Below are 22,690 nucleotides of genomic sequence, written 5' to 3'. Positions count from 1 at the left end.
TGTATATTATTTTTAATTGAACATGTAATAATGTATTATTCTAATATTATGGGTGATATTCTCGCATTGAGAGGGGGGGTGCACAAATTATTTACTTCTTCGCATTTTGTAAATAATCATCACAGTAAAAAAAAAAAAAAAAAATTAAAAATCATAAAATCCGCGCAGTCGCAATTGCCGAAAAAAAAAGATCGACGACGACTCATGTAAATCGGACTCCTCAAACAAGTTTTTCGTTTCGAGATTATTTTGTTGTAATAGATAATATCGTATAATAAAATATGGGATTTAAAAAATATGGAAAAATCAATAGCATTAACTGCCAAAAATTCGATGGAATTATTGCTTTAAAAAAATAGTGCATGGAGTCCCTCCGCGCGGAAGAAGTTAAACTTCGCAACGTTAATTGTAGAAGAATCAGCAGTCGTAGAAGGATCACTAGTTCTATTCAACGACTCTTTTTCCTGCTCCGCTCGCTTCCGCGCTCTGTAATCACGGTAATATTGTGCATTTTTCCCTCGTGGATCTCTTGAACCAGTGCTTGTGGTTGCCTCATCGTCTCGCCCTGGAAAATGTATTTGTATTAATAATGTATGTGAATGCGTCATAATGTAATTGCAGAAGAGAAAACCTAACAATCAATTGATATTCACATGAGACGTACCTTGACATAACCTTAAACAGGGTTGCCACTCAAATCTGAAAAAAAAATTCCCTGTGTTTTCCCTGTCCATATTATGCACAATATATTAAGAGAAAACAACAATTACTGGGCTCTTGTGTGACCTATTGTTGGGCTAACTATATTTACTAATTTTAATTGCTGGAAAAACAGCTGAACATACTTAAATAATGCTATAATAAATGAAATAGTTTAGTATAGCTGAAATATCACGGTTAAATTACCATAGATTACGCTTTGAGTGATTACCATTTTTTAAAAGACAAAAATAAGAAACTAAATTCCCTTTTTTTTCCCAGTCTGTAAAGAAAAAATCAAAATTCCCTGCATTTTCCCTGTTCTCCCTGTGGAGTGGCAACCCTGCCTTAAATCCGTCGCATTGTCCGTGGGATTGTTTTCACTCATTTTTTACAATTGTTATCCACTAAATTTGAAAATAAAAAATACTGCCCTAGTAAATTATATGCGTATCAAAACAAACTAAAAAAATATTTATAGAAAAAAAATACTTTTATTTTATGCTAGTGAGAACCAAAACAATATGGAAATGAATGAGGGAAAACTGGATTCTACCACGTGATTTCCCGGCCAATAAAAATGTACCGTTAAACGTTTAACACAACCTTGTTGGAAATCGCATAAGAAGTATAACTTCAAAAAATAAATACTCAAATGCATGATTCGAATTTTCTATATTGTTCGAAATATATCGGGATGTTTAAAAATCACGTGAAAATCAATAACTGCCGAAAATACAATCGAAACATTGCATCGATTTATGATACTTTCGGCGTAAATTGAGCGCGTCAGAAAGTGATTATCTAAATACATGATCCAAATATTACGTGTAAAATTCTGTAAAAAAGAAAAGTAAAATTTTTTACTTTAAAAAAAAAATTTTTTTTCTGCAAGAACTCTGGAAAGTTCTGCGACAATGTCACTGTGATTCTGCCTTGGGGCTATCGTTATCTAGTAAGTTTTTAATCACCCTATATTTTCTGAAAAATTTGCTTTATCTCGCTTTCCTCTGTGGTTTTATTCAATATAACCAGTTACTATGATAACGTGACATTGTAATCTCAATTTTCAAGGCAGTCTTAGGCGAAAATCTACCATGCTAACACTACAAATGATGATTTTGAAAAATTTATTAATATTTCCGGAAAATATTTCTTTTTTCTCAAATTCAACTCCGTTCTAATCTATTAATGCGTCACATCCGTTAGAATTTTATTTAAGAACCATAACGATAACTATTCTCTGATTTTAAAACAGCTTTGACATATTCGATAAGGTCCGTAATTATCGCTGAGTTTAACAAATGATAAGGCCACCCTCGAAATTTGAGTGTGACCTTTACTTTCGACGCAGCTTTTCTCTATGAAGAAAATTTCAACTTTTGATGTAGAGATAGATGAACATAAGAGCTTTGATATTGACCTCTCTCGACTGCTACTCTCGACTTTTGATCTGGCATTCAATTTTTATGTAGCGTTTAAATTTTGATGACGCAAAAACTAATAACTTTCTTGTTATTTTTTTTTTTTTTTTTGTTAATTTACGTCGCACTAGAGCTGCACAATGGGCTATTGGCGACGGTCTGGGAAACACCCCTGAGGATAATCCGAAGACATGCCATCACAATTTTGATCCTCTGCGGAGGGGATGGCACCCCCGCTTCGGTAGCCCGACGACCTGCACGCGAGGTCGAGCACTTTACGGTAGAACAGTTTAACGAGGACCAATACCGCACACCCTCGGTCCCTACGCAGACTGATCAAAGTGGTCACCCACCCGCACACTGACCGCAGTCAGTGATGCTTGACTTCGGTGATCTGCTGGGAACCGTGTCTTAACGATCAGTCCACTACGGGACTCGTTATTTTTGAAAAATTATCTTAACTTTAGTACATCTTAAATCTTAACATTTGCATAACAGGCTATTTACATACGTTCGCCAGTTTTGTTAAGTCCAAATTAACATTTCTTCTAAGATTGTTAACGTTATGTTTTTAACAATCATAAATATATAATCACAAAAATTAGCGTGTTTTTTAATTCGTAGTCTAGGATTCGATAAATTAGTTGCAGATAACACTGATTTACGTTTAACTTACTATGGTTAAAATAAGAAGTAAAAGTTTGTGCGTCGAAGAATTATTTCAAAATGTTCTTGAGCTGAATATCGTGAGTTCGATACCCACTGGCCGGAGGATCCCCGCGTACAAAATGGTAACTGGCGCATGCTAAATCTGTCGGGGTCACAAAGTCCCCCAAGCTCCCATAACAAGTTAATATCTTTGGGTGTACTTTATCGGAGATTGATCGTGCTCTGGTTCAAGTCTTAATTACGATCTGCTACGGATAGCTTGGCAGGAAGGGCATTGAGTCCACGTCCGAGTGGTCGTGAGTTCGATACCCGCTGGTCGAAGAATCCCGTGCACAAAATGGTAACTACTGCACGCTAAATCTGTCGAGGTCACAAAGGCCTTCCAATTTATTTTATGTTATTTATTTTTCAATATCGAAAATATCAAGTCAGTAAATACAATCAACAAATTAGTTGGTAGAATGAGACAAAATAAATTTTGAACTTAAACTTCACGGAAACCTTTTATGCACACATTCTATATGCAATCAGTAGAAAACACTTGATTCCTCACTTTACCGGATTACCCTAATCTGGCAATCTGTTATGCAGTTAATCTGCAGTTTAACTAGGTTATGAGCCTAAATGGCTTTAGCGATTTGAAATGCGCCATTTCTTGTTTCCGTAGCAGTAGTCGACCTCGGGCAAAAGTAGTTATTTCTATAGACAAACTATAAGGCTCCTATAAGAAGTATAAGCTCCAGGTGTAAATAAACAAATTAACCAGCCATAGCCGTGATTATCTGAGCTATGTCTATGGTACTGACGTCAAATTTCTTAAGATTTTTTATTTAAATTAAAGATATTTTGTATTAAAAAAATATCTCCTTTACTCGAGACTTAAAGTAGGACATATTGATAAATCATACATTATCAGTTTTTCTGATAAGTACTATTTTGCATGTTTTGTTTCATTTCCCACACGAAGATAAAAATCAGAGTAGTATTCATAAAAGTTAAAGTACACCCGTTTTTTTTCTCAGACTCGTAACCATGGGTTGGCAGGAGTTGGCACGTTCTTTGCTAACCTGCGCTATTCTGCTGGGAACTCCAAGTCTCGGCCTTCGTGTGACCAGCGTAAATTGCCAGGAACCAGAAGACAAGAATCTTAGTGTGCACAATTTCACCCTTCCTGATGTTCTAGGAACAAGAAATGTGAGTTTGTCCGACTTCAAGGGCAAGACACTTTTGATTGCCAATGTGGCGACCTACTGAGCCCTAACTTGGCACTACCATCAACTGAATGCACTTAAAACATCCTACAGCAAGTTCTGGCTTCCCTTCGAAGTTCTGGGGTTCCCTTGCAATAATTTTGGTCAGGTAATTACTTTCACAATTCTTTGTGTTCTATTCAGACGATTATAACAACTCGTTACGTTTTGAGATAAACAAAATCTTAGCAGTGACTTCATGTGTGTGTGTGTAAGATAAAATATGTAAGATAAATATGCTATGTATACGATAAAATATGGGGATTGATTAGTTCAGCAGATGGTATGTTTTGGCCGATATTAATATTACGTCCTGAAAATATATCTTAGCTTCTAGCAATGTTTTGATAACTTAGATTTGAATTCTGTCTGGTTGTGTGATTCGTATATACCGTCCCTGCCAAATTATTAGACGCACTATAAGATTCTCTGTAAAATATTCATTCTCAGGTGATACTATACAGCTTTATTGCTTTTACGCGACTGAAACCAGTTTGCACTTGTTTACATTCGTGTATCAATGGGTAACATTATAATGCAATACGTTAAAAATAAATACAAAATAGGAAGTATATAAAAAATTTCCTGAATAAAAACCCATTACATGTATGTTTAAATATAAAAGTATTGTGCTTGCAAAATATGTAATTATTAAAAAAACTGCAGTGCGTCTAATAATTTCGTCTAACTATTATAATATACTAATATAATACCTGTTATAACAAATATTCTATATTCATATAATATGTCATCTAATTTATCTAATCGTCGAATTTATATTATATATCGTCTAATTTAACCCATTGATGCACGAACGTAAACAAGTGCAAACCGGTTTCAGCTGTGTAAAAACAATAAAGCTGTATAGTATGACCTGATGATTAAGATTTTACATTAAATTTTATAGTGCGTCTGATAATTTTGAAATACTTCCAGAATGAATCAACTACAATCTTGATATAAAATTTACCCCTAAGGTAGAACTAAGCATGGGAAGTTTTAGGGAATTTTGTTGCAAATTTGACCTTGGTTTCTCCAATTGGGTCAAAAACTGCGAGAATATGCAGTGTAGCGTTATTTCGTCGATTCCACTACTTGTATAGGCTGGTCATCGATGTTAATAAAATAAAAAAATATTTATGAAGTTATTGCATTCAGAAGAGGTAAGCATTCAAACTCTGAAATCTGTTTTTCTAGAAATCTCATCAATATCCCCGACAATTACTTTTGTTCCAATGATCAAATTTTCATGCACTAAGTGCCAATTTTTAATAATTCAAGAGGTTGACTTCAAAGATGCTAATTAATTAATTTATTAACTATTAATTAAGTTATGGAATCAGACACAACATATTTTCTCTGAAAAAGTTTACTTTTTTTGACAGATTTATATTTTAGACTGTTAAGACTTAGAACAGAATTTTGAGAATATGGTCCCAGTGAGCCGCGATGCCTCAGGGGATAGAGCGTTCGCCTCCCAATGAGGTGAACCGGGTTCGAATCCCACCGATGGCTGGTTAATACGAATTCCGCATCCGACTTGCACGGACCACAATGATGACGCAAAATATCCTCAGTGGTAAACGGATCGTGGGTTGGAGTCCCTTTGCCGTCAAGCTAACCTAGGGAGGTTCTCGTGGTCTTCCTCTCTATGTAACGCAAATGTGGGTGAATTCCCTGAAAAAGTCCTCCATGAAGGGAAATTTCTCCCAATACTTGATCCAGGAGTTCCCTTGTCTTCTGGATTTGGCATTTTTAAGCAATTCGAAATTTTTTTTCCACGGAATTATAAAATACGTTTATTTAAAGATAATTCCATTTTAAAAAAAATAATTTTTAATGATTATTTTTTATTTTACTTAATAATGGTAGATTTGGTTTAAAAAAAAAAAGAAGAGGTTTGATATGTAAGGTATAGAAACTTTCACACAATTTAAGAGGAGACAGTCAGAAAGTTCTTGAGTTATAAAATTTTAAGAAAAAAGCATATTTTTAAATTTGCATTTCTCAAAAATTATTTTACTGATTTCCTGCAAATTTTGGAATTGGCCATTGAAACTTTATGCTGCTCAAAACATGGGTAGAAGTTTTCAAAATTTTTTCGAACATTTATTAATAAAATTATGAAAAATAATAAATAGATAAGTATTAAAGATTATTTTTACGATAAATTATCTTTGAATAAACGAGTTTTATAATTATGTGCAAACATTTTACGATCCGCGTAAAAAGTTCTCGAGATATGGCAGTACGCAAAAAAAAAGAAAGAAATCAAATAAACATTAAAGAGTCCCGAATTTCTAACTCATTTCTAGATAAAATATTTTAATGGTCAAAAATCAAATTCCTGTCAGCAGAGAAAAAAATATTATTCAAAGACACAAAGTTTCTGGGTCTAATTCCGTAACTTATAGTTTGTCTATGGTAAGAACTCCCCCAGCCACAAAGTCTGAGGCTGAACAAGAATGGCGCATTTTAGGGGATCCTGTCTTAAACCACTACCTCTCATCCCTGCTTGAAATAGTTATACCTCGTTACCATAGTCACCGCCACGGATCCAGACGAATGTCTAGGGGAGTTCTTACTCTAGGCAAACCATGATTAAGAATTAACATTCATTTAGCGTATTTGATGTCAAATCTTTGACCCATTCAAAGTAACGCTTAGTCCCTAAAAATCCGATTATTAGAATATAAGTTATTCAGGGAGATTTTTATTTCTTGCTCACTGTACAAAATAGATCTGTGACAAATAAAGCAATCACAGAGATAGTGGATATTATGGTAAGTGGATGTTTATTCCAATATCATTTTGTTTCGATATTGTGGGCAATAAATGGACCTTATTGCCTTTCCATTGCTTTGATAGATTCTTCATCGATAGTAAAAAATAAAGAGTATTTCAGAAATTATTGGAACCACGACTATCGTCTGCTGCTGTTGGCACCTCTCAAACATTTTATTGAGTTTCATACATTCATTAAAAACGTAATACTCTTAAATAATAAATTCATTAACAATAATTCATTAGGAAATCATTTTATCAAAATGTTCCCTTAACCCTTATGTGTTTATACATCTGTTTCAATTTTTCAATGATGTAACATTCTGGAAAGCTGATTTCATGAGCTATTTTTCTTATTTATTATTTTATCTGATTTCAAATTGCATTGGCATGATAAGAATTTCTTATAAGATCTAAAAGCAAATTTAAACAGCGTATAAATTTAGCTATCTTTATATTTCTATCTGTTTGCAAACAGATCAGTAGTAGAAAAACTAGTCGTATCTCTTTTTTTGCACTAAATCTAAAAGAACCAGTAAAAAATAAAAATTCAACCAAAAATATCTAACTTAACATGATCTGAATGTTATTATTAATTTTAGTTTATTTCTTATCTTTTATTTTATTATTAGCCTTAGAAAAGCATAGGTAAATGTTGACAATTCGTAAGAACCTATAGAACATGCTTATAATGTGACGCATATTTCTCAGTGCACAATAAAAAGAAAATAAATGAGAAAAAAAATCGATTAATTTAAAAAAATAAATAGAAAAAACTAAAAAGTTTTCGGAATAATTTGTGCGGTATGATAAACAAATCACGACGAGTTCAATTATTTATTTATTTAATTTTTTTACTGATGAAATTTGTGGTCGCACACACAAATTGCGACTGTGTTACTTAAAAATAGCCAAAAGACTCTATTTAAAGCCATTGATTAATAAACAATTTCTTTAAAGTATAGAAATTTAAAAAAAAAAAGGAATTTTAATTGATTAAAAAATATTTTTTTTATTTTATTAACTTCATTCGAAGAAAATACTAAATTGCATGAAACCCCTTCGGTATAATTAAAATTAGTTCTTAGCTTTCGAAAGTAGTTTTATATTACTTAACATATTACTAATTATTACTTATTATCATTAACTAATGCAGCAATTCTAACCCTCTTATTACAACTGGTAATTGTTAAAAAAAAACTAAGAATTAATAAATTAATTTCCATGCAAGCATCAGCAAGCCTTACCGGACATCCCAGCAACTCATTACATAACAATACCTGATTTAAGGTTTCACAATAAAAAAATTAAAAAAACCACTTTCATTTATTATTGCAAACCACTTTCGCCAATAAAGATGGGGAAAAAAACACCGCCTAAGGCAACCCTGCTTTTATCACGTGCTCAAAACACTTCTTTTTTTCGTGCTTTGTTTGGGTTTCTTTCTACCAGTTCCTTAACTTCAGACTTCTCATATAGCATTCAGCACTGCTGTTGCTCGGATACTCCGCTGCCATGGCGTGGCACGAGTTGGCGTGTTCTCTATTGACTTGTGCCGTTCTGTTGATGTCTCCAGTACAGTCGATTCGTGTACCTAATCGTACATGTAAACCACCGACAAATAATACTGTCAATATCTATAACTATACGCTTCCTGATATTCTGCAAACTAGAAATATCAGTTTGTCGGAGTTCAGGGGCAAGCATGTGTTAATTGTCAATGTAGCAACCTACTGAGGGTTCACATGGCACTATCACCAATTGAATGCACTAAAACCTCGCTTTAACAACCACTCAAACTTTGATGTTCTGGGATTTCCTTGTAATCAATTTGCGCAGGTATGTTTATTTTATTTCCACCAGAAAACTTAACTAAACTTTTTTTTTCACAATTCATACACTATCGGAAATAAAAACAGCTTCATTTCGTTGGTAATTATTAAACTTTAAAAAAAAAATGTAAAAATCTATCTACAATTTTATGGGGAAAAAATTCGAGTTTTTAAAATTTAATCGAAATAAAGTGAAAAACTAAATCTACCTCAGGGATAAAAAGCATTTGTAGTTTGATTTTATGTTATCAAAGTATTTAAATTTGAAAGACAGGATTTTACAGCTTTTTTATGCTTAAATTAACTTTGTTTCTGGTATAGTAAAATTTTCGTGGTTTCTCATTTCTACTAACGAGAATTCGTTTTAGTAGAATATTTCTAAGATTTTGGTGAGATTCGATCCACGAAGGTGAGGTGTTTCTTAAGAGGGTTTATCTGCTAAATGCTCATGATTGAGAGGTTTCTTGGAGAACTCTTCTCATTTTATTTGCATATTCGTTTTTATTTTTATTCATTCTCTTAAATTTGCGTCAGGTATAGTTTCTATAAGCATGTTTAATTGGATGTTTTTTTCATTCACTGTTCAGGTCCCGCAGTGGACTGATCGTTAAGACACGGCTCCCAGCAGATCACCGAAGTCAAGCATCACTCGCTACGGTCAGTGTGCGAGTGGGTGACCACTTGGATCAGTTTGCGTAGGGACCGAGGGTGTGCGGTATTGATCCTCGTTAAACTGTTCTACCGTAAAGTGCTCGATCTCGCGTGCAGGTCGTCGGGCTACCGAAGCGGGGGTGCCATCTCCACTGCAGAGGATCAAAATTGTGATGGCATGTCTTCGGATCATCCTCAGGGGTGTTTCCCAGACCGTCGCCAATCGCCCATTGTGCAGCTCTAGTGCGACGTAAATTAACTACAACAACAACATTCATTGTTCAGTCTAATAAAAATAGTTATTTTGTTTGTAGACATCTATAAAAGGTAGTTATTTCTTTGTAATTCACCCTAAATGTGTAAGATTTAACAAATTTTATGAAATATATTAATTGAAGTAAAAGTAGAATAATTTGAAACTTATTTATTACTTCATGAAACAAAATTCCTTCCCCCCCCCCCCCAAAGCCTTTTTTAAGACCGTTACTTTTTAAGTGTTCTATTAAAAGAGATTTTTTCTTCATGACGTAACCTCTCATTCCGTTGGATAAATTTTCGCAATAACGTCCCGGTAAATGTCATTAGGCAATAATTGGAATATTGCAATTCCAATAAACTAGTATTTCCTTCTGGGAACAAATGTAGTTTTTTTTAAAATTAAATATTATGTTTGGTTTTATATCGGTCTATTTATATAGATCTTTCGAATCTGAAATCGAACGAATATTTCTGAAAAATATTTTATCAAGATATCTTTTATAACTTAATTCCCATTATATTTTGATCTTTCATTTTAGCTATAAAGTTTTATTGCTTCGATGTTTTTATTTATTGTTGCTATTAAACTTCCAAAATACCATGTTTCTTTGGGGCTTTTTAATGGGTTGTTACAAAATAAATATGTAAGCTATTACAAATGAGTCATAAAAAATATTGAATCAAATGTTCGAAAGTACTTATCATTAATTTGTAATTATAAGTAAAGTTTAATGGAAAAGGTTTTGGCTTAAGACATTGATATAACAAGATTTTTTCCCAAATTTACTATAAAACTAATTGCTTGCAGATAATTGTTGGATTCAGCGATGAAATTCCTTTTAAAAATACCAGTTCTGCTTGAAATAGAAAATTTTAATACTTGTGTTCTAGGAGGAAGGGTACAAAACTCAGCTCTCTCACCAGCAAACTAAGTTTTAAAAAAAAATTTTTTAATGTGTAACATATTTTTTTCCTTATCCATTCACACACGACCATTAAATCTTAACTGACAAATTCGAATATTACTTAGGCACCAATAACTTAATTTAATTAAATGCAGTACGTAACACTTAATGCTTTTGCTTTGTTTGACACTAAAAGAGGTAATAAGTAATAATTAATAACTAAGTAATGAGAGGTGATAAGTAAATAAGAGGTAATAACTAAGTAATTATATGAAAATGTAGTATTTTTACATTGTAACAATACTATCGCAACTGAGTTGGAAAATATTTTGTATAAAATAAAAAAGTTAGTTTTCGAAACATTTTCAACTTTTTATCACTAACACAAAATCGTTTGTTGATGACGAAAAGCGAAAGATGTTATTTCTCCGTATTTCTCTAAGATTTAAAACCAATTCAATTTTTTTTATCTAATTGCGAACGGAACTCAGAACATCTTGCAGCGAGCTCCAAAAACTCCGAGTCAGACCCGTTTTGTTTCCGTTCTTACGAATCTAGAAAGATACTAGAAGAATAAGGTTGACTTCAAGATTTTCATTAAATCAATTGTAAAGGTTTGAAGCAATTTTTCAGTATGTGAATTTAATTTTTGGAAAATTAGAAAGAGATTTGTACAAAAATAACAAAAATACCAATTGGTTAAATAAAGTATGGTTAACTAACTTAGTACCGCATATAAATAACATGAAAATTTTTATCTTAATTATGCAAAAATAACAAAAATACCAATTGGTTAAATAAAGTATGGTTAACTTAGTACCGCATGTAAATAACATGAAAATTTTTATCTTATTTATGCTTATTAACCCTTAGTTGTTATGAACAACCACACCAAGTATAATTGGATACCTGCAAGTGACGTCATTGTATGCAAATCGTGATATTTGTTGATTCAGACGCCCAAAAGGTTCGACACACACGCGTGACGTTGCTTACAGCAGGTATCCAATTAAATCTGATTTGAATCGCATGGTTTGGCATAATCACAGTTGCAATTACTCAATTATGATAAGTTATAATATCAATCATAATTATATAATTAGTTACAATGAAACCGATTGAAAGTATGACAGCAATGATCGTGATAAAAACAATAAAATGATTACATGGTTTAAATGCATGTTTTGTGTCTTTTTTATTTACTGTAATGATTCCCAAAATGTTGGCCCTTTGCAATTTCATATCAAAGAGAAATTTTTCAGCAGTCGTTAAATATCGTCTGAAAATGTGTCATGGAAGAAATACGATTAAGCTGCATTCAGATATTCGAATTCTATCCGTTGTATTTAACTCGCATTCAATTTCAAGAACATTTCTTTGCATTTTTCATCCACCTACGTTTTAATTACATTCGAATTCTTTGAAGAAGGTTTATGATTTGAATAAATATGAGAACCCCCGACTAGCGAAATAGTCTGGTCTGATAAATTGCTTCTAAACGAAATTTTAATATGCGTTTTTCTGGAGGGCACCGAGATCTCGGCAATAATAGAGGAAATTCTCATTTCATCAAAAGCATTAAAAAAAAATTCGTAACTAATTAAGTTATTGTACGTATAGTTATAATACAAATTACTGCAATACAGAAAATAAATTGTTCACCAGATGTATTTTGTAAGATACTTATAACTTGGAAAGTTTTTTAAGAACGTGATTTTTGCTTAGACTTGCTTTGACACTTTTTGAAGTTCTGTTAAGTTTATTTAAAAGCTAATTAGTGGATACTTAAAGTAGTTGAAAAATAGTTATAAACTTGGTTTTCAAATTAATGTCAATTTGACATGATTTTTCACCATGTTTCAATAATTAATTTTTTTCTTCATGAAACCTTATTAAAATTTAGATTTGCTCTGTATAATCATATACATATCAACCCTCTGCTAAATTTTATTTCAATACATTAAATGAGGAAAAAGTGTACTGAAAGTGTCTTTTGTCTGGATAATACAAGTGAAAAAAAAATGACTATATTTGCGTTGAAACTATTATTTTTTTAACAATTAAATTCAAGTAATCTATCAATTAAATAAATTGTTCTTCATCAAATTATTTATAATTTATTTTTGCAGTTTTATAATTTATTTATACGTTTGTTTTGGTACCATTTAAATTTACTTGCGAGAAATGTAGTGTTTTCCCCTAACTGGAAACTTAATTATATCAGTGGTTCCCAAAATGTGCTCCGTGGAAAGTTCACATATATTCCGGTAGCTAGAACTTTTTTATAACCAGAAATATTATCAATAAACTTTAATTGTTTCGGTTGTTAAAATGGAATTATATAAAATGGTAATTAAATTAGGAGCAAAATTTAGGAAAAGAGTTTTTTCTCTAACTAGTATAAACTGTGAAAAGCATATGCATTTGTAAAAAGAAAATGTCCATAAGTATTTCTAATCAAGCTTTTCACTTTAAAATAAAAAAATCCAAATTCAAAAATTAAAAATCTTTTTCTCTGATCTTTTTTTAATCTTTTTTAAAATTCTATTCTCAACCTTTATATCAATGAAAAACCATAATTCAGCTTATTTTATTCCTTTGCATACACCAAGAACAAACTCATAATTAAAATATTTTATTTCTTACTTTAAATATTTACAAACTAATTAGCAATAGTAGTTTTTTTTCTTTGTTAGTATATTCTCAACTGCTAATAAACACTTTTTTTTCTTTTAAAAAGAAAAGAAGAAAGAAAAAGGAAAAAGTTAAAGTTTTGTGAGCTCGAGCACTCAGATTTCCATGGCCGATAAACTTTCTCTCTCTTCCATAGCCGATAAAATTAATCTCTGATAACTATTCTCAACCTTTTTATCAATGGAAAGCTATGATTCAGCTTATTTTATTCATTTATAGCTTATTTTATTAATTTATAGCTTTTTTTATTCCATTGCGCACACCAAGAACAAACTCATAATTAAAATATTTTATTTCTTTAAATATTTACAAAATAATTTATAGTAGTTTTTTCTTAGTATATTCTCAACTGCTAATGAGTAATTTTTTTTTTTTTGGAAGTTAAGGTTCTGCGAAAAGGAGCTGGAGCATATATGGTTCCATGGCCGATAAAATTTGAGAAACACTAGTTGAAGATAACATTGTTAATAATGTTTACAACGTAGGAGTTTCCTGATCCGTAAAAGTACATCCCAAGCGGAAGGAAATAGTCTCCATCAGCATCCTTTGTAATTTAGGATGTTTGTATTGAAATACGCCCAATAATAAAAGAAACACTATGAATAAAAGTCCGTTCTCGATAGTTGAACAGAAAGATACAAAAAAAGAAATTTAAAGCTATTGGCACCATAAATTCAAACAATGTGATCGAATTTCTGAAAAGAAAATTTAACTGAAATTTTATTAGTGATGTAGGACTAAAATATGCTGTTTTTTAACATTCAAAATTACTTAAAATTGACTCAAATTGACTTAAAAGAAACAATGAAAATTGTGCAGGTTAATTGAGGCTATTGTAGTGACTTGAGACTTGTAGTGAAATATATATATACAGTCAGACCCCGATTTAACGATCCCCTATTTAACGAATTTCGCGATTGAACGAAATTTTTTTCAACCCCAGCAAAAACAGAGTCAAAAAACCCTAATTAACGAATAATTAACCCCGAATTAACGAATTATTTCAGCATCCGGAAAAAATATTTTTCATTAATTTTGATCAGAAAAATACTGCATTTTTTTGTAATTGGCAGATTCTAAAGGGAAAAAATCTTTCCTGGGAGGAATAAAATAGAAAAAGTGCAGGTGGGCAGAGTCAATAAGACATTAACTTGCAAGGTCATTTTCCGGGGGTTTGTCACGTGGACTATGAGTCAAACAGGAAATTCCTTTTTTATCTTAGATAGTCGTTTATAACTAGTAATTTTTAATAATACATATGTACAAAAAACCATTTTTTTAACCCCGATTTTACGAAAAACCCCGATTTAACGAATAAAATTTCCGGTCCCGATGAATTCGTTAAATCGGGGTCCGACTGTATATATAAAAAACTGAAATGCGTAAGTTTTTCGCAAACAAGATAATTTTGTTTAACAACGAATACAGATGAAAAGAAAGAGAAGAACCATGCTAAAACTGAGATTAAAACGCAGTAATAGTCTTAAAATAACTTCAGCAAAAATTAAACAAATTTTAATTTAACGGAATGTGATATTTCAAAACTACTTAGTAATGTGAAATCAAGTTTGATGAATATGGTTCTGCAGCTGATATTATCAATTTTTAAAAAATTCTTTGTCGCCCATATAAATTAATATTTTCCATAAATGCATGGTGTCCTCAAATCGTAATATTTTTCGAGGATGTTCAGCTGATTTGTCCTCAAATCATGGTTTATATACCTGGTCACTTTATTGAGTAGTGTAGAAAAAGTTTTAAAAATACTTACCCCCATAAAACTAGGTTCAATTAAACACATTTCAATGAATAAAATGAAGCAAAAAAATACTGTACAAAAATATTAATTAGTTAATAAATAAAGAAATCCCATACATATTGTTCTCCGTAGGTTAACATGGTGGAAATGGAACCTCTTTTCTGTTTGAAAAGGTTCTATTTAAATTTTGATACTTGTTTTTTACTGAGATTCATAACATTTGTTTTCTTTGAAATTTTTCAGCAAGAGCCTGGTGGTAACGGGGAGGAAATTATGAATGGTATCACTTATGTGAGACCTGGCAAAGGATTCAAACCAAACTTTCCAATATTCCAAAAAATCGACGTAAATGGCGAGAATGAACACCCACTTTTCACATTCCTTAAGGTAATATAATATATTATGAAATATTATTATTCATTACTACTAAATATTATTTTTCCCACAGATTTATTGATGAAATTATTTGTTCAAATATTTTTTTAGGCTATATGTATAGTTTTTCAAAATAAACGTTACACTCAGAGAAACTTTTGATGCAAAGATCGAAGTTTTAAGTCTGCAACCTTTTTGATTTGAATGGCAAGGACCGATCAAGACGAATTGCTGCCCAATGCCCACCAAATTTTCTGGGCCCCTTACAAATTATTTTGAAATTAAATTACTGAAGAGTAGTCCTAACAATGAAAAAGAATCTATTGAACTGCATGATTCAAGAGAAACATTCTACGAAATTTTGGAAGCAGACAATTGAAGCTTATTTTTCTAAGATAAAATTTACGCATCTATGATGACCGCAAACAATTGAAATCAGTGATTTTTGCTTTAAGTCACTGATTAGCTGAATTATTTTTTATTCGAACTTGATTAGTGCATTACTTTCGAATACGATTAGTGTAATGTTCACGTGAGTTTAGTTGCATCACGATATAAAGAAAATTTGAAATTAAAAAATGCTCATTTTGAGAAAAAACTTTCTTCCAGTATTATTGAGGACTTTGAACTAATTTTTGAGACCCCTCAGAATTTGTGGGCCCTAGGCCCATGCCTAGGCGATAATCAGGCCCTGTTGAATGGCCTAATGAAGTGCTAAGTAATTGGTGCTGACGATAATTTAAATTAAGGAATCTAACGCAGAAAGATTAGGGGTGATTTAGTCTATAGAAATAGGCTATTTTCAGGTAGTGACAACAAGAAAAAAACACTTGTCAGAATTTTTTTATTTTTTTGTTAAAAGTTACGGGAGACGGTACTAGACAAGGAAAACATAGCAGTCACGCTCAATAGTAAAAAATACAAAAATTATAAGTTTTTTTTAAAAATTTTTATTATTAAAGTGAGGGAATGATTACATGGTGACGGAGTGATTTTAGTTATAAAACATGTTTAAAATATTAGTTTTAATAAAAAAAAATATATATATATAGCAGGTGTTAATTTCTAAGGATGAAAGTTGAGCAAGGAAAGTATTGGTATTTCAGTGAGAAATGTTTTTGTATTCGAAGGTGGTACGAATTACAATAGAAGGATTGAGATTTCATAGGTTTAAAAAAATTAATAAAAAATATTTATAAATAATACTTCAAACTCATGAGATATTGAAATAAAGACATCTTCAAACTTTATACTAAGCAAGCAACTTATTAATTCTTTTACAGAAAAAAATTTAAATCATTTACATCATTTTAGCCTATTTGCAGAGAATTTCCAATAGATCTAAGATTGCTTCAGTTTAGTCAGGAGACTGATGGTCGTTTTTTTTTCTTTTAAATTTATTAAAGTTTATTTCACTATCTCTGTAAGCAATTTCCTGAACTAATACCTTAATCAGTCATGCGTAGAGCAAAATTAGCACATATGAAGAAGACAAATATTATTCCCAAAAATAATATTAAAAACACATTATTTTAATTAAAATTTCTATACGCTTTAAATAAATGGAATAGAGGACGCCTTGGGATAAAATTATGTGAAAGGCTGGGGCCCACCTGGAGCTATAGCACCAATGAGAAAGGAAAGAAACACACACACATACATGCCACTCTAGATCATTTTCTCCCTAATGCTATATTTGTCTTTTGACGAAACAAAATTAACAACAAACTTCAATTAATTAAATTTTTACTTGAGGTGGTTGTCTTCCCTGCTTTTGATTAAATCCTATCAATATCCCTAAAATTAAAAATAATAATGTATCGAAAATGAAAGTTGGTATGTTTAATTTAATGCGAAATAAACAAACGGAATATGATTTTTTAGCAGGGGAGAGTGGGGTCAATTGTAACAGGGTACGATTGTAACAGAGCTAAAAATTTCGAGTGTCTGGTTCTAGATTTGGTTCCCAAGTGGCGCATAAGGTGTATTTAATAAATCTACATGTACACCCCTGCTGGCAACCATTTTTATGTACTTTTGAAAGAGTTACATCACAAAAGATATTTTCACGCTACGTAAGTACTTTTTTTTTTTGGTTTAGAATATATTGTAACAAAGTGATTTTGTTAAAACAAATAAAAATTATTAGCCGAATATGTTAGTGGACACCTTAATTAACATTTCTATAAAAAAAATATTAGTTTTGTTAATTAACTAGCATTGTTTTTAACAAATGAAGCTGGAATGGCGTCTGGGGGACGATTGTAACAACAAGTAAAGGGACGATTGTAACAGCTGAAAATAAATAATCTTATGTTTACAAACCATTACTTAACTCTTTAAGAACTACCAATAGTTTCCTATATCATTTATATTATGTTGCATGTGCATTATTTTATTTGTCACCTTTCACAGCATAAATTAAAATTTTCAACCCCTTAAAGTTTAAAGTTTAACCATTTTGGTCTCTGCCCATTATTATTTTTACTCCTAAAATATCACTACTATTTTGATCAATAAAAAATATATCACAACTATGATAATACGTATAATTAACTATGTTTTAGTTGAATTTATGAACTGTTACAATTGACCCCGTTAGTGGGGACAATTGTAACAAGTGCATGACTGTCAAAAATTGTTAATAACTAATATAATAACATTTAAAATAAGGTATTCATTTATTTTTCCAGTAGAGGATAGTCTACTTTACTCGTCTGTCAATTAATACTAATAATATATTGGATTTTTTGTAAGTTAAAAATAGTTAAGTTAAAAATGGTACAATTGACCCCATTCTCCCCTACTTAAAAATCAACTAACAAAAAGGATAGGTGACCTAGCAATATCTTTTTTAAGACACTGGGTATGAAATATTTTATGCTTTTATCGAAAGTTTTTTTTTTAAAACGTTGGAAGGCGGATTACAGAGATAAAAATTTTTTAAAACTCTTTCCTTTTTATTTCAGTGGATGAAGGCAATATTTGATTTCGATCTCAATCCTACCTCGTGATTTGTTTTCTTAATAACACAACATAAAAGTTGTCTTTTGTTCCCCATATAATAAGGTCCTGATTGAATTGTTCTGTGGTTTATTCTCTTGCAACAACAAAAGCTTTTTTGTGTAACCGTTCTGGCTTGATTAGTAGCTTCCCTTAACCCTGAACTAATTTTGAATCGGAAAAAGGAAACTATATGTGCACTTTCATCAGAATTTTAACATAAATTCCTTATTTACTACGTATATTGAAATCTAAGCGCTTAATTTAATCAAATCTTGCGATATTTTTCACCCAGCAGATCAGGTGCTATTTAGCCAGTTCACAGTATTAGTTTAAAATCAGTTGAATTATATTAAATAGTTATTTTAATTTATTAGGATTAAGCCCCTCTAGTATATGCAAAATGTATTTTTTTTGTTAAAAAATTATATTTAGAAGTTCATAAAATAAGGGCTCACAAGGAGGTACAAAAGGGCAAATCACTATATGGCCGTTTTGGCGGCTCTATTTTAAATATTTTTGATGATTTTTATAATTTTTTGGAATTGTAAAAGTTTAAAATAGTTTTTATTCCTTCAGGGTGATGATACTGTAATCGTAAAATTAAAATTATGTAAATTGTGTACGATATTTTGAAAAACAGTACTAATGTCGCCTAACTAGACACCCGCTCCTTTTAAGTTTGGTGTCATTTGTTGGGTTTCTCAAAATATCAAATACGACTGTTTTTATTTTAATTATTATCGACATTTTTTAGCTCAATTTTAAACAACTTGATCCTCATTCTTATGTAACAATTACAGCGCCACCTGTAAACCAAAAAGCAAAATCCTGCCAGATTGAGATTATATTTTTCCACCAAAATATCCGGAATTGTTAACAATATATGAAATGATTATATTTTATACTTTTAATTAGTATCATTGGGGATTTGTTAGTATTAGTTAAAAGTAATTTCTTGATGTAACAAGTAGATTAATATCTTGTTTTCTTTAATAAGAATGGTATAATTTTTATTAATTCCCATGGACTTATTAATATTAATCTGATTCATCGCGATAATAAACCAGCATGGATGTGTTGGGCACTGTCAGATTATCATATGAACTGGTATTCCCTTACTAATGCGTTTTTTTAATTGGATGATAATAAATAAAAGTAAAATTTGGATTTCATAAGTGAATTATTTATTCAATCAAATAATTCATTTATTCAATTTAGAAAAAGTTATTTTTCTTTAATTGTCAACTCTGTAATATTTCTTAATATTTCACTAAAAAAGGTAATTTATCGTAACTTTATTTCTTAAGGACAAAATAAAAAGCTTATTGTGAAACAATGACACAAATGTCTCTTTTCAATATAAAATTTTAACAGCTATGTAAAACAACTCAACTTTACATAGCGTCATAAATCTCTTTTCAAAGTATGTTTCAAATTTTTGATTTGTCTCACTTCCAAAGTTTTTAAAGCATAATTTATGAATTGGTGACTTGTCTTTGTTCGCATTTGCAGCTTGCCATCGTTTTACAAAAAATCTTTTCAATTGTTTTTTTATGGTGACTGTTATGTTATGAAACTTTCATGGTATTATTGATTGTTTCTGTGAAAGAATATTAATTTTAAAAATACGAGTACAATACTGAAATATTTACGACAATGTTTCATATGATGCAATTCTCCATTGTTAATATTTAAGACATACATTGGGGATAGAAGATCATTCTAATTTTTCATTTAAATTACTGTGAAACCTTATTATTTTATCCTGAATAAATAGTTTCACCTTGTGTTATCAGTTATTAAAAATGTTTTTGCGTTGCGTATTTAGTGGTTTGGCGAGTTCGTAACAAAGAACGTTTGGGGGAAAGGACGTGACAAGCATGTTAAGAAACATGCTCGTCAATGTTTTTTTTTTTGCCTAATTTTTCTTTGGGTGTTCTTGTGTTGCGAAACCATGAGCATTCTTCTAAATTTGTCTTAAATTACCTTGAAGATAATTTTCACACAGCTATCGGCTATTAAAAGAAAGCAAAACAGAGTTTTTTATGCATTTTTTTTTTAAATTTTTCTTTTTTTTCGTGATTGCTTTTTTATCAATCTATTTCCAAAAACATGTTATAGATTTTAACTACATCTATTAACATTAAAAATATTTGTTGCGTTACGTGTATTATATTCTTTTTCTTATTTTTATTTTATATTATATTTGATTTTAATATTATTTTAGAGTATTTTATATTAATCAGTCATTCAAGAATTCTCTATGAAAATCTTTTTTGAGAATACGCTACTTTAAAAATGAATTTCAGTCTTAATTTCCGAAGCTTGTGTATCTGCCGCGTTCTCTAAACAATAAAACAAACACCTTAAAATACAAGAATGCTTTATGCAATTCCATATAACTATAATTTTCAGCTTTTGTTCTTTTTTTCCCCGTCGAAACGAAACTTCCATGTGTAGTGTGCAACAAACGTTTCAAGTAAAAATGTACAAATCCTGCTTTTTTTTTATATTTGGCATTATAAAATACATTGTAAGAAATAATCCAATTTTAAAAATGGTTAAATTTTATTTTTCGAAAAACAAAACTCTTTGACTACTTGCGCAAATGCCCCATTATGGCTCTTTGGAGAGTCTTTCCATCTCTATCATCCTCCTTCTCTGAAATTAAAATACACCCTCCCGGGTAAAATAAGTAACTATTTTACCTATTAAGAATAAAAGTTTTTATTTAGATGTCTTTAGTTTTTCAATACATTTTTTTAAAGTTCGAAACAAACTCTGTATAAATCTTGTATTTTCATTTCAGTCCCTCTGTCCACCAACAAGAGATGATTTCTCTGATCAGAAGAAGTTGTTCTACACACCTATAAAAGTACGTGACATTAGATGGAATTTTGAGAAGTTTTTGGTTAACGAACACGGTTTTCCAGTGAAACGATATGATCCATCAACGCCACCAGATGACATAGCCACAGACATCGAAGCTTTGCTAGCAAGTCGTCGTCAATAGCAACTTTAGCTTCAGACGGCTTTAAACTAAAAAAGCCAGTCCATTGTTTTAATTTTTTTTTTTAAAAAAAACTTTTATTCAGTATTAATCTCTTATACAGTACCTTCTACAAAATGTTTCACGACAAGGAATTTTATTTCAGCATATTAGCTTTGAGAAAAAAAGCTTTTTTAGACTGAATTTGTGTAGTACTCATTTGCCGAAGCTGAATCAGCCATAACTATGAAGGCAAACCTTAAACCTTAGGTGGTTTGTTCGGATGTGTGTTCAAAATCTTTCATGGTCTTAAAGTGCATTCAGCCATGTAAAGACTGCGGGCATTTTGGTTCAATTCAGTTAGAGAAATGAGTAGCACGATCAAGTTTTAAAATTGTATGTTAACCTTGAAATAAAAATATTTTTCACCGAAAATTGTTTCTCATTGCATTAAATTAACTGTGAAATCAGTAAAATAAGAGTTTCATTCTAATTTGTAGTTTATGTAGTAGATTTTTGTTAAATTTTTCTAAGTTTGTAAAAATATTTTTTCTTATTCTACATAATCGGCAACAGTGACACTTAAATTTATATTTCCAAACTTTTGGTGGCATCACTTTTACTGTTGAATCAATATAGCATATTCTGTACTTCTTATTGCAGAGGTTTATAAGAGCTTTACGTTTTTAGAATACTACAGAAGCACTTCTTAACTTTTAAATCTGTTTACATAAAATGCTAAGTTCTAACCTGACTCATCATTACTAATTCTCCCACTTCCCAAGAAGTTAGAAAGCTAATAATTATTTAATAGATAAATAAAAACTTGATTTTCATTTCTGTATTTTGTAATTATCGCGATAATTAGAGTGATTGGCAATAATAACGCTTTTATCAAGATAAAAGTTAAAAGTTCGGACATTGCATTCTTTATAAAATAAAAAGATCTTAAGTTTCATTTCGTAGTTATCTAAGTAATTATTCAAATTTAAAATTATGCCAAATAAAACTTTACCACAAAAATAGGAATTCTAAATTTCAACCCAGATAGAGGGAGGAACTAAAGTTTAATTTCGATATTTTGTAACTTTTGAGGTAATTAGTCTTATGGATATTAATGCTAAATAAGTTTTTACTAAGATAAATCTTAAATTTGGTTCATTTGCTCTTTATAATATAAATGGAAAAAAGTTTCATCTTGATATTTTGTAATTATCGGGTAACTAGCTGAAATCCCCCTAATTGGATGCCTGCAAGTGACGTCATCGTGGATAACTCGGGGGCATTTGTCGATTCAAAAGACAATGAAGTTCGACACACACCCGTGCCGTCGCTTAAAGGTATCCATTTAAATCGCATGGAGGGGCATAGTTACTTCTCGAGTTGCAATTACTC

The 22,690-nt window shown here is 30.8% G+C and overlaps 1 protein-coding gene across 1 annotated transcript; it reads left to right on the top strand.

Annotated features, from left to right (window-relative positions):
• Nucleotides 1–8,167: 8,167 nt before the first annotated feature.
• Nucleotides 8,168–21,730, top strand: LOC107449605 (glutathione peroxidase-like). Its single transcript, XM_016065188.2, has 3 exons — nt 8,168–8,665; nt 15,169–15,312; nt 21,116–21,730. Exons 1-3 carry the CDS (start codon nt 8,342–8,344, stop codon nt 21,317–21,319), a joined length of 672 nt encoding a protein of 223 aa, XP_015920674.1. The 5' UTR covers nt 8,168–8,341; the 3' UTR covers nt 21,320–21,730.
• The last annotated feature ends 960 nt before the right edge of the window (nt 21,731–22,690 follow it).

Source organism: Parasteatoda tepidariorum, chromosome 4 (assembly GCF_982258835.1).
Source record: "Parasteatoda tepidariorum strain Cologne lab strain chromosome 4, Ptep-v5.0, whole genome shotgun sequence".
NCBI lineage: Eukaryota > Metazoa > Arthropoda > Arachnida > Araneae > Theridiidae > Parasteatoda > Parasteatoda tepidariorum.
Note: the sequence above shows the minus strand (reverse complement) of the source record. Positions and strands in the feature narration are given on the sequence as shown.